The 26,365-nt window shown below is 45.4% G+C and overlaps 1 protein-coding gene across 2 annotated transcripts in view; it reads left to right on the top strand.

The window, feature by feature from the left end:
- Positions 1–26,365, top strand: part of LOC146855810 (transmembrane protein 116-like) — a 153,011-nt gene that overhangs the window by 94,490 nt on the left and 32,156 nt on the right. For both annotated transcript variants that reach the window (XM_085653727.1, XM_085653728.1), the window contains one exon: positions 7,660–7,702. In XM_085653727.1, coding sequence (XP_085509853.1) covers positions 7,660–7,702 — 43 coding nt within the window. The remainder of the gene's footprint in view (positions 1–7,659; positions 7,703–26,365) is intronic.

Consider the following 26,365-nt stretch of genomic DNA (forward strand, 5'->3'; position numbering starts at 1 on the left):
AGCCTTCGTTTGGCTAAGCCCACTGCCAGGTCTAGGAATGTATTAGAGTCTTACCCCAAATAAGAGAGATTAGAAGTGACCTAAGGTTACGGAACAATATGCGGGTCAGCCCAGGTTATTGTTGCGGGATAGCTCGTATTCGCCCACTAACGCTTTGTGAAGGTCAGCGAGCCACTTTGAAATGGGGGGGGGGGGGGGGGGGGCTGAGATAGATTTCCAAGACATAGCTAGCCTTCGTTTGGCTAAGCCCACTGCCAGTTCTAGGAGGGGGGCGTGCGGCCCCCCCTCCCCAAGCCTTAAAAAGGCACTGGGCACCCCATCACCCAGGGCTGACACTTTAATTAAAAGGGAGGGGGCCCCATAACCCCTCCTCACTGAGTCTTTATTGGCCCCAGGGACTCTATCCCCTGGGGCCGGCTCACTTACTGGCCCGGCTCACAGTAGTTTCCCTCTCCGCACCGGCGCAGGAGGGGAAACGTGTTTGCTCCCGCCTGATGGGAGCATTTTCAAATCTCCGGACAAATTTGATTAGATTTAAAATACAGGATACACTATAATGTCTTAGATAAAATTGAAATGACAGGATCTGTTTTCATGCAGATATGATTATATGCGTTGTCTTTTTTACAAAAAAGAGAAAAGTGATTAACGTAGGTTTAGAATATATTTCTTATAGAAAACGTGCACTCTGGGTACTGGTCAAAGGTGTTTTGTTAAATTGGGACAGTGGTAGTGCCAAATATAGAAAGTGTAAATGTAACTGAAAGTTAAAATAAAAATAATTTTTAAGCTGAAATATTCCTGAGGGTTTAAGCATTGAAGATTTTAGTAATACAAGTTGATAGATAAAGTCAGTTACCTAGCAAGAGGAGCATTTGATTCCAGTGACAGGCCTTGAGTGTCTTCTACATGTATTCGGCCCCCTGTGTGTTCAGATGACATTTTTTTCTGTCAAGGAATTCTGGGCTGCCAGATCGTTTTGGCTTTTTGGAGATTCACATCCTTGAGGTGTCCTCAGTGCTGGTTTTCAGTCAACTAGTCCTTGCTCTTTTTCCCCCTGTTCAGGTTTGCTGACTTACAGATCTTTTTCTAGCACAGGAAACCCCAGCTGAGCTGTGCTGAGCTCATACAATGTCCTGTGCTTGTTGCCAGCCTTTTTGGGAGGGTATGGGGGGGTCAACACTAGGTCTCCAGACCTGGTCAGGTGCATTCTCTGAGCTTAGGTATTAGTTATAGAACCTCTCATAAGTTTGAAGACAAGGAATTGATTCTGAAGGTCCAATTCATATTGAGTTCTAGCCAACGAAAAAGTGTACCACCCAATAAAAGTAAGATGTTGACTCATCACTGATGAGTCTTTGTCCTGCCATTTCTACAAACTAGGGGAGCGGGCAGGCACCAACCCATGAAAGAGAGAGACATGCTAAGAGAACACCAGAGAGAGAGATGGTGTTACAAGCAGTTCCTCACACTACTCAGAAATCTTGAGCAAGTGGAGGGTATTTCCTGGCGGATTTTGGAAGCAGATCTCCGTAGGTTGTCAGGCCGGTTTAGTTAGTCTTTTGTCTCTATGTCACACTCTGGGCTTGATGTTAACACCATCTGTAGTGAGGCGTCGGCGCTCCTAGCGTCTTCCGTCACGTGATGACGGAAACACTAGAGCGCAACACTACACCATCCAGAATCTAGTAAAGTGTACAGGATCTCTGAGCTGTTACCGAGGGGCTTTTCAAAAGACAAGCCAGAACTGCCAGAACCCTCGGCAGGGAAAAACAACTGAACTGGATACTACTTGATTGTGTAACAAACAACAGACACGCATACGAAAGTGAGAAGTCCTAGTTATGGGTCACAGCACGAGTCTACGCAGAGGATCACTAGAAATCTCTCCCAAGGGGTGCAGAAGAGGAAGGAAGGTCTGCCTGTCAATTCAGCTGCCACTGATTGTTAGTCTACCCATAAGCTGTCGCTATCCAGACACTCTGCAAGGGACAACAATAAATCATTGTAGAGTTTGCCACTGAAATGCAAGTTTAGGACAGGCCAATAGCAGCATGTCACAGTTACCATCCATGAAAGTCTTCCATTCTGTCAGACCTACTAAACTCTTATGAGAAACATTCCACAAAAGTTTGGCTGTAATAGGTTAGATGAGGTAAAAAATAAAAAGCTATCTGTGACAATAAATGTTTTTATTTGTATCTGGTCACCAGTGGGCATTGCCAGCCATTATAAACAAGCATGTACAATGCAATGGTCTCGGCATTGGTAAAGTTAGAGCTATTGGCATTGCTCATGACAATGCCGTTTCTTTAAATGTTTTAAAAACAAAAACATAAAAAAAAATAATGTCATGAGCAATGCCAATAGCTCTAACTTTACCAATGCCGAGACCATTGCATTGTAAATGCTTGTTGGGTCTTGCGGCCCTCCATCTAACCTGTCTGACCTGTCTGAGCTATGGAAATAAAGGTGGGTCTGGGCTCATCTATGAGAGCTGCGGCATAGATGGACAGATGTAGACTCCCAGACAGACACACATACAGACATTCAAACTAGAAGCCACACATTCAGATGGACATGTTCACATGCACCTATCCAGAGACAGATCTGCAGAGCAAGGCGTAGCTCCGCAATCTGATGGGTGAGGAGTAACTCTGCGGTCACAGGTGAGAGATAGCTCTGCTATCTGTGACAGGTGAGAGATGGCTCTGCTCTAGGTGGCAGACGAGAGATAGCTCTGCTCTAGGTGACCGGACAGAAGTAGTTCTGATCTATGATAGGTGAGAGATAGCTCTGCTCTCTGTGACGGGTGAGATATAGCTCTGCTATCTGTGAAGGGTGAGAGATAGCTCTGCTATCTGTGACAGGTGAGGGATGCTCTGCTCTCTGTGACAGGTGAGAGATATCTCTGCTATCTGTGACAGGCGAGGGATGCTCTGCTCTCTGTGACAGGTCAGAGATATCTCTGCTATCTGTGACAGGCGAGGGATGCTCTGCTCTCTGTGACAGGTGAGAGATATCTCTGCTATCTGTGACAGGCGAGGGATGCTCTGCTCTCTGTGACAGGTGAGAGATATCTCTGCTATCTGTGACGGGTGAGAGATATCTCTGCTATCTGTGACGGGTGAAAGATACCTTTGCTATCTGTGACTGGTGAGGGAAGCTCTGCTCTCTGTGACAGGTGAGAGATATCTCTGCTATCTGTGACAGGCGAGGGATGCTCTGCTCTCTGTGACAGGTGAGAGATATCTCTGCTATCTGTGACAGGCGAGGGATGCTCTGCTCTCTGTGACAGGTGAGAGATATCTCTGCTATCTGTGACAGGCGAGGGATGCTCTGCTCTCTGTGACAGGTGAGAGATATCTCTGCTATCTGTGACAGGCGAGGGATGCTCTGCTCTCTGTGACAGGTGAGAGATATCTCTGCTATCTGTGACGGGTGAGAGATATCTCTGCTATCTGTGACGGGTGAGAGATACCTTTGCTATCTGTGACTGGTGAGGGATGCTCTGCTCTCTGTGATGGGTGAAGGATAGCTCTGCTCAGTTGCGTTAGACAAAATGATGCCCCCTGCAGAACGTGAACAGGAGCCCCCAAGTCCTGCATGTCTCACAGATATTCATTGGTCTTGGAATGAATGGGGTCCCCTGAAGGGTTGCTCCCCCCCCCCCCCACACCCGCACCGAGCGGCTGCAAGGGCCTGTATTATGTCCCTGGCTCTGCTCTGTGTGACAGGTGAAGGATAGCTCTGCTCTCTGTGACGAGGGGGGAGTACCTCTGCTGTCTCACTCTGCCGGTTGTGAAAGGTGAGGCGCAGCTCTCCTATCAGTCACAGGTGAGGGATAGCTCAGCTGTGTGAGACACGCGAGGGAAGTCTCTGCTATCCGTGACAGGTGAGAGATAGCTCTGCTCTCTGTGATGGGTGAGAGACGCCTGGATCCTTGTCTCATGTAGTATGGTACGTTATGCTTTTCATTTTAAGTAATGTTATGCTATGTTGTGGCGTAGTATGGTATGTAAGTTATGACTCAGACTTATGTGGAATGCGTTGAAATGCTGGTCTACTATCGGGTGAAATGTGGAGCGCTGGATCTAGTAGAAAGCATGTCTAACAAATTCCCACCAGAATAATAAGGGCAGGAATAAGTATGACTACGTAAAGCACGTGTCTTCTGTTTTCTCACACATCACAGTGAAGTGAACCACGCACAGGCTGGTGGCCTCAGGGAAGTAATCAACATCATTGGAGAGCGGGTTCCCAGGCGGCAGGGTGCGGCGGAGAGCCTACACGCAGGACAGATTGTGTGTAAATCACAAGCAGAACAAGAGCTGCCATGTGACCGCAGCCTCCCTGTCTGGCGAGGGATGCACGCACGGCCGAGAGAGGCACCGACGAGCCTTCTCGCTAACAGAGAGGGCCCCAGGGCCCGTGTCGAGGAATGCCAGAGAGCAGCGGAGCGCGGAACCGAAGCCTGATTGATGGCGCGTGAGCGAAGGGCCTGCTAATCCCCTCACACCGAGCCAACTTCACCCTGGACCCGACGGAGCGGACTCCAGCCACGAGACCGACACTTCCTGCCTCGGGGCCAATCCCGGCGCGATCTCTCGCGCGTCATCTGTTCCTACACACCCGGGTCAAGTGGAGTGTAAACAGGTCACGCGTGTGCCTCGTCTCCAACACCTACTACTAATGCTGAAGGGATGCAGTGTGCGACAGCAGAGAAATGTCCTTTCTTTCACAGTGGCGCGTGAGGCACTTGTTAAGGGGTGCGTCGCAGAGAACAATTCCAACGAGCCGTGCATATGTCACCAGCCCCTCGGAGCCCTCCGTTGTGCGCCTTCGAGTTCAGCACAATTCAATCCTCCCTCCAGGTCACAGTGAAAACAAGCGCAGCCTTCGGTAGCCGAGACGTAAAAAAACAGAGAACGTCCTTGTAAAAAAAACAATGAGATCAGGTGAGGGAGCAACGCCGGGACACCACCGCCTTTCTCCGAGGCACAGCAGAAAATGCCTCGGAGAAAGGGAGTGTCCTTTTCGGATTGGGGGGCGTGTTTTGCTGTTGTCTCCTCCCTGAGACTTCTCGCAAAAAACACGCCCCCCGATCCGAAAAGGACGGGGCAGGATCGGAGTGACGGGACCTCTTCTCCAATGGCTGGCCAGCATTTACTAGGCCAGCCAATGGAGAACAGGGAAGAAGAGGGGCGGGTTCAAGCCCCTCTTCACCCAAGTCATTATGTCTCGCGAGCGAGACTGCGCAAGCGCAGCCATCGCTAGCCGAGACCTAAAAATGGAGTGGGTTTGATTGACCACTCCACACATCTTTAACCTGCTGGCTTGATTCTAATCCGAGCAGGGGCCTTCCTTAATTTTGTGGTCAGCAAATTGACTATCACAGTACAGTAATGAAAAAAACCCACTTATTATTAAAGTCCTGGGAGGAAATTCAAGTTATGGTGTGCGTTGTACGAATTGTGTGCATTGTTGTTATTGGCATTATTGTTCTCTTTTTTTTTTTTTTTTTTTTAAATATCTTTATTAAGATTTTTCCCTTTTTCATCAGGGGTGTCAGCACAGATAAATAATATCAACAAAAAACAAAAACCACAGAAATGTGAGGTTTGAGGCAAAGAGCAGAGGCCCAAAAACAAACAAATATATAGACAACATGAGAAAAAATCAACAGCTAAGATACAGTGAAGCTCAAATGAGCCATTTGTCGGAACCACATTTCATGAATTTGTTTTGACGAATTTATAGCAGCATCGAATACGTTTCCACCCCAATTGACTTGAATTATACAGATTCCTTCCATTTTATTAAAGCTGCCCAAAGGTAGCATTATTGTTCTCATAGTTATTATTACTATTATTAAAACAGAAACCACAGTGAGTGTGTAATGCTCACTGTGCCTTATAATTCAAAGAATGTAACTCACTGAATTTGGCAGGCACGCTATGCCACAGATTTGTTCACTCAATCCCAGACTAATGGAATCAAGTTTATTGAGAACTAGCAAAGACAGCCAGATGTAGCTGACCTGAACCCGAGGTACAGCATTAGTGAAGATCCTGTAGAGACATCACCAGCCTGCAGCAATGCACTGTTCTGCACATTAAACAGAAGATGCGCACACTCCCCCGCATTTAGAAGGCCAGAGTCTGGCATAGACAAAGTGAGAAAGAGGATCAGTGTCCAACATGGGCCAATGGAAACATCCTGAGAAAGACCCCCAAATGATGCATGGTGGGAAAGAATAACAACTTTTCCATAGATCTATTGTTTCTCAGCAAAACACACATTGATCAGACATAGGGGACACTAATGATTGTCCCCTTGAATGCCCGTGATTCGTTTTGTGAACAGACGGAAACATTGAGACAATAAAACATTGGAAGAATGAGTACTAAATGGCAATTCAAATTGTACCATTTAAGGCTACAAATGTGAAGGTGAAGCCTGTGGGTCACCTTGCGAAATTACAGACTTCCTTACATTTGGCCCCATGTGTTTTTTGAACTTTTTATACAACATGACCTTATAACTCACTTTTATATCTCGACAGAAGGCAGTACCCTTTCCTTGCTGGCCCCCACAGGCTGATCTAATGAGGACTAATGTCAACAAGGGGTTGGTGAGACAAAGTTGAGGTTTTCAAAGTTTACACCCACATTGTTAGACCTGACCCCTTTGTCTCATTTAAGAAATCCTTAAAAACATGGCTTTTCTTACTGTAGGCTCTATGGCAGTGGCGTAGCTAGACCTTTGTCCGCCCTGTGCGGCCTCTGCATTTGCCACCCGCTGCAGCACTTGAAGAGCGGGGTTTCCTTGACAGCCGGAGGTACGAGCAGGGCTCGTGTCATCGGGGGCGGTCCACCTCCCCCGCAGCCCCTTGCTACGCCACTGCTCCATAGTTTTTCTGTGCTTATGAGCTCTGTTTTCAAGCATAGCCCTTAAATACCCTTGGGTTTAATGTGCTCTATAAATCTTTTTTTTATTTCTCTATTACACACATACCCCAGATTGGAGAAAACACACCACAAGGCTATTTGTATCATGTGTGTTGTGTTGACAATCACATAGACAGACTTCTAGCCTACTAACTCATTATGTATTAACATTAATCATCCAGATCACCTCCTAGACGCAACAATGGGCAGGATTTGGAGCCTCAGCAGAGAACATGTATTTCCTTAGAGCTATGTGCTCGTTGGGTATCTATTTGCAATTGATCAAATGTGAATGTAGCATTCTTGTACCTACAGAACAGTGGTAACTGTGAATAACACCCTCCTCCCCTGAATCATTTAAATCCCTGCCCATTCATGCCCAGTCATGAGGATGCGGTAAATTCCAGTATGTGTACTAACAACATTTTGAGATTTGTGGCAAACACCGCATCTCTCAAAATTTTGCCCATTGAAATTTCAGCATGTCAACTTGCCATAATGTACCGGGAGAAATCAGGGTACATTCCAGTACATGCAAAAGTTGATTCAGAATGCACCAATTCTGCACGTACTTCCTTATTTTTCTGGGGAATACTTCAACGCTTAATATTATTATCAGACTGCTTTCCTGTTCACAAAGCGTGCTTTGCACCATCCTATTTTGATTGTTCAGTTCCAAAATATTTACCTTGTGTATTTTATTTTTCAGCTGCATCATCCTCATCCACGATTCAAAAGACTTCTGCTTTCCGGTATGGTTTATCTGATGGGTTTGTGCTGGGCATCTTTTCAGGCACTTCTTGAACTCTACATCTGTTCTGTGCCCTGCAATCCTTTACTGACACAGAGACAGACTGATCTGCCTAGAATTTAGGAGGGTTCCTGTATGCCTTGGCGTGGCCAGCAGCTTCTTCCTTGGCCCCGGTTTATAGTAAATGGTCTCTACCTAACCATGGTTGGACCAACCAACTGGGACACTGGCAAAATCCCCCCTAGCATGGGGACAGTGGCCGAGGTGCCTTCCTCAGCTAATCGAGTCTAGACTCCAGCTCAAGAGAACATCACACAGATTTCACATATATTATTTGGTGCGGAGGAGAAATAATGCGCCTGGTAACTGCAACAGGTTCTCAAGTAATGGGATACCTCATGAGTTCAATGCAAGACATAATTGAAAACATGGCTTTTTTATACACTGTAGGCCCGATTCAGAAATGTAAACTTACCATTGGTAGTACGTTGACTACTTTCTCGGAATTCACAAACTATGGGGTCTATTAGAATGTCGGGCGGATCGCCACCGCCCGCATGCCATTCCCCCCGCCATATTAGTATGGCGAGGGGACCCCGGCGGACGGACAGACCGTCCGCCAGTTTTTCGCCAGTCACACAGGTGACCGGGCGGAAAAGGGGCCTGATATGGTGGCGGTATCTGCTAGACACCGCCATCCATATTATGATGGCAGCGGGAAGCAACCTTTCCGTGACTGCATTGCCGCCACGGAAAGGCATGCGGTCTTTGCCTTTGAGGGCCCGTAGGGGGTGGGGGGTTGCGCATGGGGGGTACCCATGGTACCCCCCTGCATTGGCATGGGCAAAGTGGCAGGCACCTCGCGGTGCCTGTCACCTTGTGCATGCCAATGCACGACGTGCATTCCCAGCATTGTGGTGGGCGGTGCTCTGAGCACCGCCCGCCACAATGCTGGGAATAGAGGATGCCACGGTGGCGGTGGCATCCTAATTGCCGGTCCGCCGCACCACTGGCGGCCGGTCCCAGCACCGCTAGGGTCTCGTCCGCCCACCATCCTAATAGACCCCTAAGTGTGGAGTTTTACAACTCCACCTTTGCTATACTTATGTGTGCAGAGTTCTCTTCTCCTGGTGATTTCACAGTCGGGGTGGAGAACACCGCAATTTTGTATTATATTTTGTAGCACTACAAAGTTCGGTTTGTGAGTCAGGCTCAGTATCCGGAAGTTGTACTAAAAATGTATTCTAGCCATGTTAAAAAGAATTTGTTAGGCTCAAATTCCCATATCTAAAAGACAGGATCAGATTCACTCGCTAAGCCCACATGCTCAAGGCAATTTTCAGGCTGGTTTTAGAATATTTTCCTGAGTAGCAGTCGAGCCCTGTCGCAACTTACCTGGGAAAGCAGTCAGAACCACCTAATGTCCTAGATGCAGCTGAGGGTGGCTGCGGCCGGACTGGCCATACGGGGCGTCGGGCGTTTTCTGCAGAGGCTGGAAGTGTGGGGGGCCGGTTTTGTTACTGAGGGCTGTTTTTGTAGCAGTGCTGTTGAAACCATCATATGCAGAGTTCCTTGTATATTCAGTAGAGTTTTCAGACAACAATAAAAGTGCCAAGATAACTCTGGTGATTAATGTACCTGCTGGAAAGAGATCAGAGTTTTGTCTAGTGGCAGTTTTGACTCATCCAAGATAGAGCAGAGGCTTAGCATGCCTGCTGCAAAGGACGTATACTATGCAGATCACAGAACTGTAATTTATGTGCTTAGCTTAGAGGTTTATGGCTTTTTCATAGATACCCTATTTTTGCTGTGCAGTTCATAAGTTACTATCATAATCGACCACAGTAAGCGATGAAGTGTCATCAAAGAGCTGCATGCAAACTACATAGTACAGGTTAGAAAGTTATGTGCTTTTTCCGGGGCTTTCTTTATTCTAACACTGCTAATAAGGGTTTATTGGGTAGAAATGCATTCTTATTAGTAAAGCCAGCCCTAACCACTGTGTTACGTTCTGTATACTGAGTGTGTGCTTCTCTAGACCAGGCACTCTTAAAAAATGTCTACCATTATGGATGACATGAATCCTACACCTTGTCTTATGCAATATTTTATATACACTCATTACACACATATGATTCATCATCTCTGTATTAGCATGTGATGTAAAGTGCTCCTATACCCTACACTGGTATGTGAGTTACTATAAAACAAATGAAATACATGTGAGAGAAGGGCTATGGACAGATGCAGGCACTGTTGGAAGGTGATAGTGAGGGAATCATTGAAGGGCCCCAAGAAAGATGGGCTGGTCTGACAAAATTTGCCAATCACTCTCATCGCAGGGTTAGTGTAAAGTAGTTGGGTCAGCTGCAGAAACGTGGGGCCTAACTGCTACCGCTCAAGGGTCGCAAACATGTAGTCCCACTCGAGGGAGTTGAAAGCCTTTTCAAGGTCAAATACAAGGCCATTCGCATGTGGAGTAGGTCGCTACCTGAAAGAAGCGGCGTAGGTTAAGTGAGGTGCTCCGGGACGGTACAAAGCCGTTTTGAGCTGCGTGCACCAAAGAGGGGACTGCTTGCGCAAGTCTGTCCGCTAGAAATCTGCTTTGCATTGAAGGATCTTGTCTAAAATTGACTGTTATTGTCCTGAATCTATCCTCCTTCCAGTCACTAAATGGTCTAGTTTGTAAGGTATGTGTGAAGTTAGGTTTATAGCGTATTAGGGTATATGGGCAGGAAAAAGTGATAAGACAAATATTTTCTGCAACCATACCCCAGATGGAAAAGGTCGTACCCACCAGTGAAGATAAAAATGCGTTTTATCGCTTTTACTTTTTTTTTTTTTAACTAATATTAGGTCCTATAGGGGTCTTCCCAACTATTGAGTGATCCATAAATCTCCATCACATATCCGATTAAAACTTAGACCATTCGGTGATGACTCTAAGCTGTGAAGCCCAGAAATATACTTTGAAGTCTGACAGTGCCATGCCTCCATCCTTTCTATATTGTTGTTTAAGCTTTAATGGCAGCCTCTTTTCAAGTAAGTCTGTCCACCAACCTGCGTCGTTGTTAAAATTAAAAAAAAGATTTTTTATTTTTATAGGGAAGACTTGGAACACATATTGTAAAGAGTATTAATTTTTATCGCACCTATACGGCCCTTCATTAAAATATTGTAAAATAAAATACTAAATGTTTTATTTTTAGAGCATTAAATTGGATTCTTTATATTTTAACTAGTTTACATAACGTATTTTAATTTAACATTATTATAGTTTTATTTTAATTCTCTACCTCAATTATTGTCTGTGGAAGGTTGTACAGTACCAGTGGTTGGCCATGCGTGGAGCTAGATTTACTCCAGTTCTGAGCTAGAGTACATTTACAACTGTATTGGGTCATTTTTGGCTGTAGTAACTTTAGATGTGCAGTTTGTGAATAGCAACAGGCTTGCTCTTTTTTAGGTGGGTGCATGTCCCTCCCAGAGCCACTTTCTAGACCCCTCATTACTCCTACCTAGACCCCTAACATTTAGGAGTTGATTATGATGCCGGTCGGAAAGCATTCCGAACAAATCTGTCTCGGAATGGTTTCAGACTGAATGGGATCTGGGGAATCTGACTGACCGATTACGATGCTTCCGGATACGATTCAGTAGGACTCCCATTGCCTTCAATGGGAGCCTGTGTTCCAACCGAATACACAGGCTCCAATTGAAGAAAGGGGTGGTTGGGGAAAATCGTGCACCCTGTGGCGGGCACCCCTTGGTGCCTGCCACACTGTGCATGGTCTGAAAGTAAGGTAGGTCCCATGGGTTCCCCCCCTCGGTCCCCAGTTGGAAGATTCTGGGTGAAGGGGGGCCTGCTATGGTCCCCCAAAGTCAGATTCCGACAGCTGATTAGAGTCGGAACAACCGATTTGGAAAGGCTGTCCGAATCTGACATTGTAATTGCTCAGTTGGAAACGCAGCCCGTAGACCTGTACGAGTCGGCTCCGAATGCAAACGCTTTACTAACATCGTAATCGGTAGTTCGGAAACCTTTCCAAATCGGTCGGAAAGATGGATTCCGAATCGGATTCAGAAGACCCGATTCTGATTCGGAGCCTTTCCAAACATCATCGTAATCGACCCCTTAGAAGTAAGTATGCCCCTTTTCCCAGCTACTCACTGTGGTCCCTCCTACATTTACTACTAAGGGGTCGATTACGATGCCGGTCGGAATAATTTCCGACCGAATGGGTCTCGGAATGGTTTACAACTAAATTGAATCCAGGGAGTCCGACCAACCGATTACGATGCTTTCGGATACGATTCATTCTGACTTCTGACCGAATACACAGGCTCTCATTGAAGAAAGGGGTGTTTGGGGAAAATCGTGCACCCTGTGGCAGGCACACACAGTCCATGGTCTGAAAGGGGGGTCCCTTGGGTAACTCCGCGGGCCGCATCCGGAAGGCTCCAGGTGAAGGGGGGCCTGCTGCCGGCCCCCCAATTCAGATTCCAACAGCCGATCTGTGTCGGAACAACCGATTCGGAAAGGCTGTCCGAATCTGACATCGTAATCGCACGGTCAAAAACGCAGTCCGTAGACCTGTACAAGTTGGCTCCAAACGACTCAGTTCCTCTGAATGCCATCCGGGACCGACTCGCAAAGTCCGAACGCTTTACAAACTTCATAATCGGTCGTTCGGAAACTTTTCCAAATCGGTCGGAAAGACGGGTTCCGAATCAGATTTGGCAGACCTGAATCCGATTTGGAGCCTTTCCGAACGGCATCGCAATCGACCCCTTAGTAGTAAAACTTACTAGTGTGAAGATCTCCCCATAGAAAAAGATAGGAGAGATGGAGATTTACACTCGTAGATTTGTGGTTTGCATTTTGAAGTAAGTAAGGAGCAGTACTACTTTAAGTACTACAAAATTAGGGTCAAGAAGGGCACAACGTTTACAAGAGAGATCATTAGGGACTGTCTAGAACTAGATCATTATGAGAAAAGTCTGTGGCTGCAGTATACAAGCAGCCGCAGCCTATTGCAGGACCTTGACAATCAACTAAGCATCCAATCCCCTGCAAGTATATTGCAATACAGCAAAAAAGAAATAAGGGCAGCTTTTATAATGAAGAAAGAGGCTGTGAGAAAGGTTACGTGATAGATCTAAGAAAACAACTGATAAATACTGCTGGGGACCACGGAAACAAGGGATACGAGTCTATTTGATAAATGTATCTAAGATGCAGGATAGATTTTACATGACTAGGCTACGCTTTCAGGCACTGCAGTATATGGTTGCATTTCCTAAATCAGAGGCTTGGTCAGGAAACTTACTTAAATGCCTATGTGATGGAAAGGCCAACCACTCAACCATTCACCTCATGTTGTTTTGCACATTATATAAAGACATCAAATTACGGATGCACCCATTGTTTCTATCACAAGAGGCTGGAGCATTATCAGGAGGCGTTTAAATGTTTATGTATATTGGAAGACGTCCGTTCTAACTGTATAATTCTCACTTTTCTTAAGTCTGTAATTAGAAGGCGGAAGGCAAATTCTTGGGTACATATGTTAGGAATATGATCTCACTCCAGTTATGCAGAACGTTTAATTGCTTTTAGATTAATTTCTATGACTGAATTTAATTGCGTTTATTGGTTTATCTTAATGGTATTTGGATTTGTATGAAATATCTTAACCTTGAGCATTTTCTCTTGTACATATTCTTTTTATAGTTAGCCGTTGCATCATTAACCTATATTTTTATATTGCACTGAATGTTCACATTTGCACTCTATGGTAATTTTATGCCCTCGCTTTTATTTGATGAATAATGTTGTTTGTTTGTATGCTTTTATGGATTTTTGAATAACCCGAATTGAAAGATTAGTTGATGATACTACAAAATGCAGTTACTGAATCAGGCCCACAATGTTTAGCCGTTATTGCTAGGTGACATCAAGGGACTTAACTAAGCTATTCATATCCATAGTCATTTTGTTATCAAGGGAAATTGGCAAAACTGAAACTTGCCTATTTGCTTTTCTCTTCTGCCCTCCAAGCTGCCTCCCTCTTGCCTGTTTTCACACCCACGCCATCTGTGTTGCTTCCCCCACCTCTGCCTTCTGTGTTCTTGCCATCCACCTGTGCTCTCCTTGTTGCTTCAGTAATCCTTGGCTGCTACAGCCTGTACCAGCCCTCCGCATACCTTCCCAACCTTCAGGTCTATGTGGTCCCCATCAGCTTTTCTCTTATATTACTTCTGTGTACCCCGCCAGTGTTCTAAAAAAATGTTTTTGTGTGTTTTTTTCCTTTATTTGTTGATCAGAATTGGATCTGCAAATAAAAAAAATGCAGTAGTACCATTTTGCATGCATGTCCTACCACAGAGCGTGCATGCTATTTGTAGGTGCATGCCATGCCACAGAGCATCAGGGGCGCTGGACAGCATAGCTAAAATCTTGACATAGAAAACAGGTCCTAAAAGCAAAACCCATTGGCTTTGCCAATGCTGGTTTGCTGTGTTTGCCATTTTGAACTCTTATGAAGTTCACATCCATCCAGTGAGCAAATCCAATGGGGCTAGAGGTTATGTAAAATCAGGGCAGACCCCAAAGTCAGAAAATATGTCTGACCTCACAAAAACACTCAACTTGCAGCACAGTGGTCATGAACTGCAGTCAGCGAACATGACACAAATGAATACAGTCCCTTAACTCCTGGGGTTCGATTACGATGTTGGTCGTTAAGCATTCCGACCGAATCAGCTTCAGAATGGTTTCCGACCGAATCGGATCCGGGGAGTCCGACCGGCTGATTACGATGCATCCGGATACGATTCGGTCGGACTCCCATTGACTTCAATAGGAGCCTGTGTTCCAACCAAATCCACAGGCTCCCATTGAAGAAAGGGGTGGTTGGGGAAAATCGTGCACCCTGTGGTGAGCACCCCTTGGTGCCTGCGACACTGTGCATGGTTGGAAAGGGAGGACCCTTGGGTACCCCACAGGCCCAATTCGGAAGGCCCCAGGTGAAGGAGGCCTGCTACGGGCCCCCAAAGTCAGCTTCCGACTGCCGATCCGAGTCAGAACAACTGATTCGGAAAGGCTGTCCTAATCTGTCATTGTAATCACTCAGTGGGAAAGCTTCTGAGTTGTTCGGAAACGCGGGCCAGAGACACACATGATCCAGCTCCGAACGACTTGTACTTTCTGAATGCCGTTCGGTTCAGATTCAGAAAGTCTGAATATCGTAATTGCTTGTTCGGAAAGGCTTCCGATTTGGTCAGAAACAAAGCTTACAAATCAGATTTAGAAGATCCGGATCTGATTCGGAGCCTTTCCGAACTACATCGTAATCGATCCCTTATAGTGCAAAATCCATCCACTAACATTCCTGAATAGGGAAAGAACATCCAAACTGCTAGGTAAAGGAGTTCTGGGCAGCACTAATCACATAGTGCAGCATCCTCTGAGCTCATACAGTGGACCGGCACTCTCTGAGCTTTAGCAGTGGACAAGGGGGTAGGCAGAATGTATTATCAAAGGCCAAATTCTGGGTACAGCTTGTAGCTTTGCCCACTGAATATCACCTGTTAGCGCACATACCTTTGCAACGTGGCTCTTTACAACACATGTAATACAACTTGTTGAACTTACAACGCACTGTTTTACATTGTTGACTTTACCACACAAAAGTGCTGCTAAGTATTGTTATATATTACCTACTGGCGGACACCAGTAGGTAGTTATAGTTAGGACCTTGTTTCTATTCAAAAGCGTTTTTTCTTTTGCCAATATCTTTGGCGCCGTCTTACGAATCTCTGCAAAATTTTCAAAACTAATGGCCCACTCACTTCAGCTGGTGCGTTGAAATTTCTGGGTGATTCGTCAAGCGGGGGCCGAGAAAAAGGGGGGGTCCCAAAACGCGTTTTCTCCATTTTAATTTCCATCGGAAACTTTAGACACGCCTACAGCCCGAACTGCTAAACTGAATTACACCACAGTTGACAAAAAGTTAGCTTTTGGTTCAGAAAACACTCTTTTTGTTAAATGGTGTAAATCCGTTGAGTAGTTCCTCAAAAATGTAAAGATTTTTCAGCTATAGAAATATGAACCCTCCCGATCTCGAGCCTGTGATCTGATTGGCTGCCAACACTTCAATCCAGGAAGTGTTGACAGTCATTCGGTTGAACCGAATCACAAGAAAAAAGGTGAAAAAACGATGGAAAACAAGAAAAGGGGTCAGGGTAGTAACACCCTGAACCTCTAGGCCTGCTCAGGGGGTCCCATATGGATCCCCACGACCAAAAAAGCTTCTTTTTTTTTAAAACCACGATTCGCATTGGATCCGCGCATCTGGACGAAATGGTTTTAAAAAACAAAGCGCTTCATTTCCTTTAAGCCCCCGGGTGGGCATGGTCCCGGGAGCAATCATTAAAGTAGATGCGGGGTCCGCGCGGGCCCACACTGCCTCGGGGACCGCCACCTCCCCGAGACTATATTTATTAAAAGTGGGGGGGGGGCACACAGGCCTCCCACAGCCCCGGGGAATCACCAACCAGGCTTTATTTTGTGAATGAATTAGTGGGCGGGATCCTGCACCCCCACGCAGTCCCGAGGAACCCCACCTCCCCGGGGCTAATTATGTTAAATGAGGGTGGGCCATGTGCCCCCCCACAGCCCCGGGGGACCACCACCTCCCCAGGGCTAAATGAAAAGATGCATGGGGACGCTACAGCCCCCTCATGGAGCCCCAGGGACCGCCACCTCCCGGGGGCTATATGAAAACATAGTGGGGGGGGCTTGAGCCCCTCACACAGTCCCAGGGACCACCACCTTCCTGGTGCTTAACTATTGTTGAGGGGGCCCCTTGTGGAGCCGCAAATGGCCCTGGGGACTGCCACCCCCAAGGGCCGGCTTCAGTAATGTCCGGGGGTGTCCCGGGACATTGCACTTTGCTCTTGCTTGTTCAAAGCGAGCACACTTTGCTTTTTAACCCCAGGGAGCTGCATGTCAGCAGCTCCCTGCGGGTAAAAAGCCATGCCGGCTCTTGCTGGGGACCGCGGGGGCCTCCAGAGTCTATGACAGAACACCACCACATAACAGAAAAGGAATCTACGTGGTGAGAGACTCTGTAGATGGTAGAGTCGGACTGTACACGTTGATCTTAGGGCCTTCGGTGGAGTGGTGTGGCTCACTGGTTAGAGGTGGCAGACCCGGAAGCAGAGGTCGGGCAGGGACCAGGGTTCGATTCCCGACGCGGCAGGGTCTTGGGCCAAGGTCAGCGGACTCGATAATTATCGCCTCGGTGCCTACTCTAACCATGGATCCCACTCAGCAACTCTGGACAATAGCTTGCTTAATCTCCACTTACGGCCCCATCAGCGCCGGGGATGCTTGTCTTCACCTTGGAGATGCCCAGTAGGGACCATCTCACAGGGAAAGCCAGGATGGGTTCCCCAGCGGTATACAGCGCCGGGACGCCCCGTTGCTGGGGCAGCTGTGCGCTTTACAAGTATACAACATTTACATTTACATTCTGACCTACCGCACTGATTGCTACTGCGACGGATGGTTGGTCAAGAATAGAGGCCTGAGTATCTTCTGTATATCATTTTTTTATTTTACTTTTGCACGTTTGTTCCAGCAGAGTAACATAAGATCTTGGTCCTGATGAAAACCTCGAGCGTAATTGTCATTGAAGGCAGAAACATGTTGACCACATTACAGGGTATACATCCATTACCCTGTATCACATTGCTTGTATCCCCTATCCCGTAGTACGTAAGAATAAAGTTGTTGTCCTTACAGAGATAGTTTTAATATACACACTTTTTTGTTGCACTCTGCCCCTCACTGTCAACCTTAAGGTATTGAAACCATACGTGCTTTATATAAAACACTCCTGCTCCTTCCCTTCGGGGAATGTTGTAGCCCACACTGGGTACCTTGCGGTCCCAGTGTGTTGGAGGAACCCAATGATGAAGCATGTCACCCTCAGGTGTGTGAGGGTTTTCGACCAAACACGCTTTGTGCCCCTGCCCCGTCAAGCCTTTTTCCTAGTTGCACCTTGCTACCCTTTATCTTGTGTGAGTAACAATTGTTTGGAAGTAGTATAGGATAGATCACTCTATTTCGTAGCGCATACATCCCTTTGACACCCTGTGTGAGGCTTGTCATATATTACATCACTCATTACATGGTCAGTGGCATCACTAATGACATCACTTTTCAAAACCCTTCACTTCTACAGACATTTGTGCTTCCGAACATAACAAAAGACATGTTCATGAACATCTTATCTTCTGAGTAACATAACTGCTAAGAAGAACTTCAATACTCTTACTGCACCCTGCAAACAGCCACAAAATATTGTACAATATCTCAAACAAACCCATCTCAGGGTTCTGGTGACACAGGCCACTCGACCTTCGACCTTGTTACTTATTACACAAACAGAACACTTCAATGTCATTTATAATACTAATAGATAGTTTGGAATGCTCTCTCTCTCTCTCTCTCTCTCTCTCTCTCTCTCTCTCTCTCTCTCTCTCTCTCTCTCTCTCTCTCTCTCTCTCTCTCTCTCTCTCTCTCTCTCTCTCTCTCTCTCTCTCTCTCTCTCTCTCTCTATATATATATATATATATATATATATATATATATTTTTGAAAACAGTTCGCTGGTTTCCCTGCCACTTTTGCGGTGGCGGGCTCAAGCGAGGTAGCGATCCTCCTTCAATTCTCCACGAGCCTTTCCACAATGAAAAAAGCGTTCTTGAGCCCAGTTCCTTAGCGTGCTTATTTATTTAGAAATAGCAAACAAACGCCCGACGCGTTTCGGTGCCACTGCACCTTGGTCACGGGTAGTCAGTAGTTTGTGAAAAGTGCTACATATAGTGTGTAAACAAAACAACACACTATAGGAAGCACCTATGAAAACACCTCCAAATACATTGATCATTTTTTACGCCCTTTTGTTCAGAAACTCCCCTCTTACCTACAGGACACTCGAGATTTTTTAAGAGTTATTGAAAAGGTCCAGTGGGAAGATGACATGTGGCTAATGACACTTGATGTCAACAGCTTATATACGTGTATACCACACGATTTGGGAGTACAAGCCAATCAGCATTTTTTGAAGCAGAGAGACATTAAATACCTTTCACACACTGAAATGCTAGTATGCATGATGCAAAGGTGTCTTTCAAATAATTTCTTTCTGTTTGATCACGTCATCTATTGCCAGGCCCGGGGTACGGCGATGGGAACCTGCTTCGCCCCCAGTTACGCGGGTCTCTACCTGGGCTGGTGGGAGGAGCAGGTGGCCAGTAAGATCTTAGCCTTTACCCAGAACGTCTGCCTCTGGGCAAGATATATAGATGACGTTTTTTGTCTCTGGAAGGGAGAAAAAGATAGTGCTTTGGAATTCGTGGCCAGTTTAAATGCAAATGAGTGCAATTTGACATTCACATGTACAATTGAAAAGGAAAGCATCGAATTCCTTGATGTGATTGTCAATGTCAGAAATGGCAAAATAGAAAGCAAGTTGTTCCGAAAGCCAACAGCTGGCAACAGCTTACTACATGCGGACAGCTGCCACCCAAAGAATCTGATTCGAAGTATCCCCTATGGGGAACTTTTAAGGGCCAAGAGAAATTGCAGCACACCGTTAGACTTTGAATCAGAGATGAAAAACATGAAAGAGAGATTTGAGGAAAGGGGTTACTCAAACAAAATAATCAAACAGGCATGTGCTAAAGTTAGAACTGTTTTGAGGGAAGATCTTTTGAACCCAAAAATCCCCAAAGATGACCAAGATGAACCAATAAGATTCATCACTGCATACTCTAGCCAGTCATGGCAGGTCAGAAAATGTCTGAAAAAATTCTGGCATGTCCTAAACATTGATCCTGAGTTGAAAAAAGCAGTGGGAAGTCAGCCTAAAGTCACATTCAGGAAATGTCCAGCTCTTAAAGATCTTCTGTGCAGTAGCACGGTGAATACTAAAGAGCAAAAATGGAATGAGATAAAGGGATTTTACACATGCAATTCATGCAAGGCATGCAAAAATAGTGTGAATCGGAAAGAACTAATTTTATCAAAAAACCAAAAACCTTACATAATTCAAAAACATCTAACATGTAAATCGGATTTTTGTGTGTATGCTTTGTGTTGTCCCTGCCCTCTAGTATATATCGGGAGCACTATTCACCAGGTGAAAAAAAGAATTTTGGAACACACGAGGGCCATTATAAATGAAGACAGGCAATATCCCATTGCTAGACATTTTAAAGAAACACATGGAAAGAATATAAATGTCCTACAATTCTGTGCCCTAGATAGAATTCCAAAATCGGAGAGGGGAGGTGACAGAGTGAGGGAGCTACGAAAACTGGAGTCCAAAATAATTATTAAATATGACACCGTACAACCATCAGGTTTAAACAAAGATGAAGAGATGTCGGTTCATTTGGGCTAATTAACTTCAACAAGCTGTACATTTGACACTCTAATCAAAAGATATTATAGATGTGAATATGAAGCCATAAGTTTGTTTTTAAATTATCTGTATTAGTATAGTGATTGCAAAATTTGTTTATGTTTTGTAGGAGACCAAACTGTCAGCATGCCATTATGAAGATCAACTTTCAAAGGCTCTATGAAATTATGATTTGGTTCGCACATAGTGAAAGAATGAAATGTATAAGCGACTGATGACCTTGGGCCCACTGGGGCATTATTTGAGAAGAAATAGAACATAAACTCACGAGACAGCCCACTTGGGCGTTAATCAAGTATTACAGAGCGAGATTGGTTAACTGCGTAAAATTATTGGTTTGTAGTAATATGCTCACTTGAGCTGGATTCATCACTACTTTTGTTCAGAAATTACCACGCATCCAATCTGCACAAGTATGTTTATGTTGCTTTTACAAAATGTTATAATCAGTGAAAGTACAAAATGTTTTGAATAAGAACTTGTGACGAGTTGACCATTACAAAATGGATGCCAAATTTGAAAGCCCTTTTTGTTGAGTTGGGACAGGTAGTCCTACTTTTATGTTTATGTTTTGTTTACACACTATATGTAGCACTTTTCACAAACTACTGACTACCCGTGACCAAGGTGCAGTGGCACCGAAACGCGTCGGGCGTTTGTTTGCTATTTCTAAATAAATAAGCACGCTAAGGAACTGGGCTCAAGAACGCTTTTTTCATTGTGGAAAGGCTCGTGGAGAATATATATATATATATATATATATATATATATATATATATATATATTCACTGAAAAAACCATAGGTTTCAGGGGTGTTATAGTTAGCTGGACTTTTCACTTGTACAAAACCATTGAAATTCCCCCGTTATAGTTAGTTCAGCTAACTATAACTCGCGCGCCCGCAATGCACTGCTGATGACGTCACATATTACATCACTCATGACATGGTCAGTGACATCACTCATGACATCACTGATGACATCTCAAATGACATCACTGATGACATCACTGATGACATCATCCAGTGAATGCGTGTTTTTCTGAAAATTAAATATGTTTTATATATGTATATCTCAAGGTCGATGGAAGAATAAATGGGTATATAAGTGTCTAAATGGATGATTTGTTTTTGAAAAATTGATTGTGTAACTGACTGATTAAGTGTATCATAGTGAATACATGGCTTAGTGAGTAATGTTTAAATATGTAAATATCTGTATCAGTCTCTCACTTTGTGTATAAGTGGCTGCATGGGTTGGTGAGTAGCTACATGGGTGTCTATATAGGTTATTAGTTGGTTTTTTGAGTATCAGTCTGAGTGTCTGCATGGTTCGGTGGGGGGTATTACGTAGTGCATAGGTGCATGAATGAGTGACTCACTGTTTGTATGGGTTGAACGCAGCATGTGTGCAGGACTGCATGGGTGGATGAGTGTGTGTATGGGTGTGTTAGTGAGTGAATGACTGTCTCAATAGTGTCTTTATGAGTAACTACATAGGTTTTAAACTAGTATATGTGACTATTGGTGTATATATGTGAGTATATGTGAGAGTGAGAGATTGAAAGAGTTCCTGTATGAATAAGTATGTGTTTCTATAAGTGATTGTTTAAAAGACTAAGTATGTGTAAGTTTCCGTAGAAGTAAGTATGGTGGTGTGTGTATAACTGTATATGCAAGTAAATGTATGTTTGATTCTTTATTAGCATGAGTGACTATGTGTGTGAGTAACTCTATGGATGAGTGGCATTGTGTAACAGGATGTATAGGTGTATGAGTACATATGATGAGTGAGTACATGTATGAGTGACTGTATAGGACTGTTGGTGAATGAGTGGATGTGTATGTGGATCTTAGAATTACTGAAGAGGTTGTTGTAACTGGTATTGGTATGTCCATTGTTTTGAAAATTTTAGTCTCTATTTTTGAATGTGTGTATCAAAGGTTATATTAGGGTGAGAGGAGGTCTGCCACTCTATCACAAGGATGATGTCTTCAGTGATGTCATTTGAGATGTCATCAGTGATGTCATGAGTGATGTCACTGACCATGTCATGAGTGATGTAATATGTGACGTCATCAGCAGTGCATTGCGGGCGCGCGAGTTATAGTTAGCTGAACTAACTATAACGGGGGAATTTCAATGGTTTTGTACAAGTGAAAAGTCCAGCTAACTATAACACCCCTGAAACCTATGGTTTTTTCAGTGAATTTCTGAGGTTTTTTAAATGCTAATTCCTAACTATAACGTGCCTGAAACCTATGTTTTTTTCTGTGAATTTCAAAGGTTTTTTAAATGCTAATTTCTAACTATGCCTACAGAGATAGGACATGTGAAGAAAGAAGAAAAAATGCACAGAAAGAAACAAAAGAAGTGCAGAAAGAAGCAACAGAAGTCCTCAAATACGAAGATAAGTGCAGGAAGAAGGATAACGTGCAGAAAGAACAAAAAGAAGAGCAGAAAGAAGCCTTGTTGCAAAATCATCCTGTACCCTCAACTTTTTCAGATGGATACTGGTGGTAACTGAGTCTGACTAACCAGTCCTAGAGCCAGTGCTATGTTAAAAGACACTTAGAATACAGTGAAAACACCTACATACACTAGGGAACATTATGCGTTGGGGTCCCCCTGTGATTAGCATGACCTCCTCTGTAAGCCCCTAGTATATAATAGGGCATGGGGATTAAAACTACCTCTTAATTCAGGCCACAGGGCGTTTTTGCACACGTTAACTCAGGCCCCGTCCCCTCCATTCACCACTGTGTAAACACGACCTGTGTCCATTTTTAGTTGGGAGATTAAGTTCATTTGAATCCTGAGGGTCCCTAGGGTCCAACTAGCCCACTAGGTACCTCCAGTAAGTGCCACAGAGCTGCGTTGCAGAGAGGTGTAAAAAGTGGCACGGCCTGGACCACCTCTCTGCAATGCAGCTCAGTGGCGCTTACTGGAAGCACTTGGTGGGCTAGTTAGCCCCCAGGGGCCCTCAGTATTGAAGGGAAATTATATCCCCAATTTAAAACGTGCCATAGTGCGTGTTTGCACACGTCACCTCAGGCCCCCTCCCCTCCCTTCACCACTGTGTAAACGCGCCCTGTGGCTGTTCTAAGTTGAGAGATTAAGTCCCCTTGAATCCTAAGGGTCCCTAGGGTCAAACTAGACCACTAGGTACCTCCAGTAAGCGCCACAGAGCTGCGTTGCAGAGAGGTGTAAAAAGGGGCTTGGCCTCAGAACACCTGGCTGCAGCGCAGCTCCCTGGCGCATACTGGAGATGCCTGTTGGGGGCGCGTTTGCAGAGTGCTGCACGGAGGGGGCATGGCCTCCGGCACGATGCCAGTCTTTTATTTATTTTAGTTTTTTAAGAAGAGGGGCTGTTTGGTTCCCCTTCTTATTCTAATTTATTGGCCCTGATGACCCCATCCCCCAGGGCCAGTCTCCTAATTATATTTTTTTGACCCCAATCCCCAGGGCCGGCCACTGTTTTTCATTATTTTTAAAAAATATATATTTATAGACACACCTAGGACATGCTGGACAAACCGTACGTACCTATCACCATGACGATTCGCGTGATATTCATTAAAAGGCGACTATGCATGCAATGAATCCACGTGGAATGTATTTACACCACTAGTGAAGCTCTGACATGTCTGATGCCCTACCGTGCCTAATCCTGGTAGACACCCTTGTCGTTTATTTATACAAACATGGGTAGCTATTGACGGGCACATTTAATACACATGCACACCAAGCCATTCAAAGGGGATTCGACAAAAATTCGACAAACTATGCAAGAAACCCCCCTCACGGTTAATAAAACACACATCCACTGCCGGATGTGTAATACTTTTTATTTTACTCTCTGGAAAGGGGACGAACATCACTTGAGAGTCACAGCGTGCTCCTGACAGAGCCCAATGCTGTGTTACACCCACCATTGCCTGCCGAGTGCCACACACCTCTGTGTTGTATTCCACTAGCTAGTGCATATGCTATGACACTCTCTAGCCCATGTGCACTGTAACACCACCCCGTGAATATGTCATGCCACACTTGTCTTCGCACGGGTTATATTGCCCCATCTAACGTGCCTTTCTCGATGCCTATGTTATAACGCACAGTGCTATGCCATACATATTACAATCTGGGATCCATATCTTTGTCACAGTGCATATGCAACGTTACACTCCCCAGCACATATTTTATATTACAACTTTAGAGACTAGTTAGGTTACACAACACTGCCCTGTGCATATTACACTCCAAGGCGCATATCGCATAGCACGCGCTAGTGCCTGTGCTATCTTGCGCTCTCCAATGAATCTGTCATTGCGCACAATGTATTGCATATTATATTTCACGCCCGGTTCATCTTATATCACACTTTTTGGTGCATAGTTTATACCATACACTATATCTAGTTTTCATTTTCAATCGTGCTCTCAGGACTATGTTCTATATAACACTGTGTTCACCTACCCTTTTCACGGGCATTACATTTTGCGATAGGGGGTGGAGGGTCAGGGGGTGGTTCTGCCAAGTGAGCCCGGAGTCACAGTCACAAACGTCCTCTTCTTCCTGAATAAAAGTGAGATTATGCTGCATACTTGTTCATATTTTAAGTAGTTCGCACAGACACAATGTTTTAAAAACAATAAAGTTCCTAATACCCGCCTTCTCTGAACAGTTAGCTTGCTGCCCCATCCCCTTCCTCCCTATCCTCTGTTGTGTGAATCCATGGACTAGCCTCCTCCCTCCTGCCATGCATGGTCTGATGTGCTGCCACTGCCCTCAATTTAGTATGATGTACCAGTCCACTCCTCCTGCCCTCCATTGCCCAATTCTATGCCCCATCATTGACCTCCTGCTTAAACTCTGTGCTTAGCTTGCTGCCCCTATTCTCCTTCCCCCTGCCCTCCGATGTCTTTGTGCATGCCCCTGCTCCATCCTTTTTGCCCACCATGTCCCATGGACCTGCCACTCCTATCTACTCTGAGTGTTCTGTTGAGCTGCCACTCCCCTCCCACCTGCCTAGCATTGTCAGATGACTGTAACCTGTCCCTGCCACCTCCACCCTGCCTGTCCACATGCCATGCCCCTATCCTCTTCCTCCTGTCCTACATGGTCCATTGTACTGCCACACCCTTCTGCCCTCCCTGGTCTGTTGTGCTGCAACTGCTCCTCCTGCCTGCCCCGTGTGGTCTGTTGTGAGGTCCCTTCCCCTGAACTTTCTTGTCTGTGCACAGGTCCTGACCCTCCCTTCTATCCTCCATCGTCCTTTGTGCATGCCCCTCCACCCTCCTTCTTGCCCATCATAGCCATTGTGCTGCCACTAACCCTCCCACTTGCCATGCATGGTCTTCTGTGCTGCCATGGCCCCTCCCACCTTCCCTGTGTGGTCAGTTAGCTGCCCCTGACCCCCTCCCACCTTCCCTCCATGGTCTGTGTGTATGCCATCACAGTCTCACTGTTGCTCTTCATGGTGTGTCTTGCTTCTAGTGCCCATCCTGCCTGACCTCCATGGTTATCTTGCTGCTCCTGCCCTGCCCCCTTGCCCCCAGCCCTACTCCCTCCCTCCTGGCTTGTCTGTTCCATTGTAATGCCCCTGATCCGTCCCTCCTGCCCTTTATGGTCTGTTATGCTGCAGCTTTCTCTCCTGTTTGTCCATTATGGTCAGCTAGCTACCATTGCCTCTTGCCCCTCTGTTCTCTGTTGTCCATGTGCATGGTCCTGTCCCCTCCCTCTTGCTTTCTATGGATTGTTGTGCTGCACTCCCGTCCTGCATGCCCTGTGTGGTGTATTGTGCTGCTGCAAACCCTGATGCCTGCCCTGCAGGGTCAGTTTGGTGCACCTCTCCATGTCCCTCCTGTCCTCTGTTATCCAAGTCCATGTCCCTATCCCATTTCCTTCCATGATCCAATGTACCATACTTGCGAACATTTTGAACTTGGTAAGAGGGAGATTTTGAAAAAAAAACTGGGGTATTGATTTTCCCCTTTGAGTTACATTGAAAAAGAGGATATTGTAGACAGGAGACAGATCAAATAAAGCCCATTTGAGCTTAAAAACATTGGACGTTTCCTGGCTGAATCGGGTCTGTTGGCATGTATGGTTGTACTACCATTGCCTCTTCCTTCTGCCCACAATGGTCTATTACATTGCCACAGCC

The sequence above is a fragment of the Triturus cristatus genome, chromosome 4_1 (genome assembly GCF_964204655.1).
Source record: "Triturus cristatus chromosome 4_1, aTriCri1.1, whole genome shotgun sequence".
NCBI lineage: Eukaryota > Metazoa > Chordata > Amphibia > Caudata > Salamandridae > Triturus > Triturus cristatus.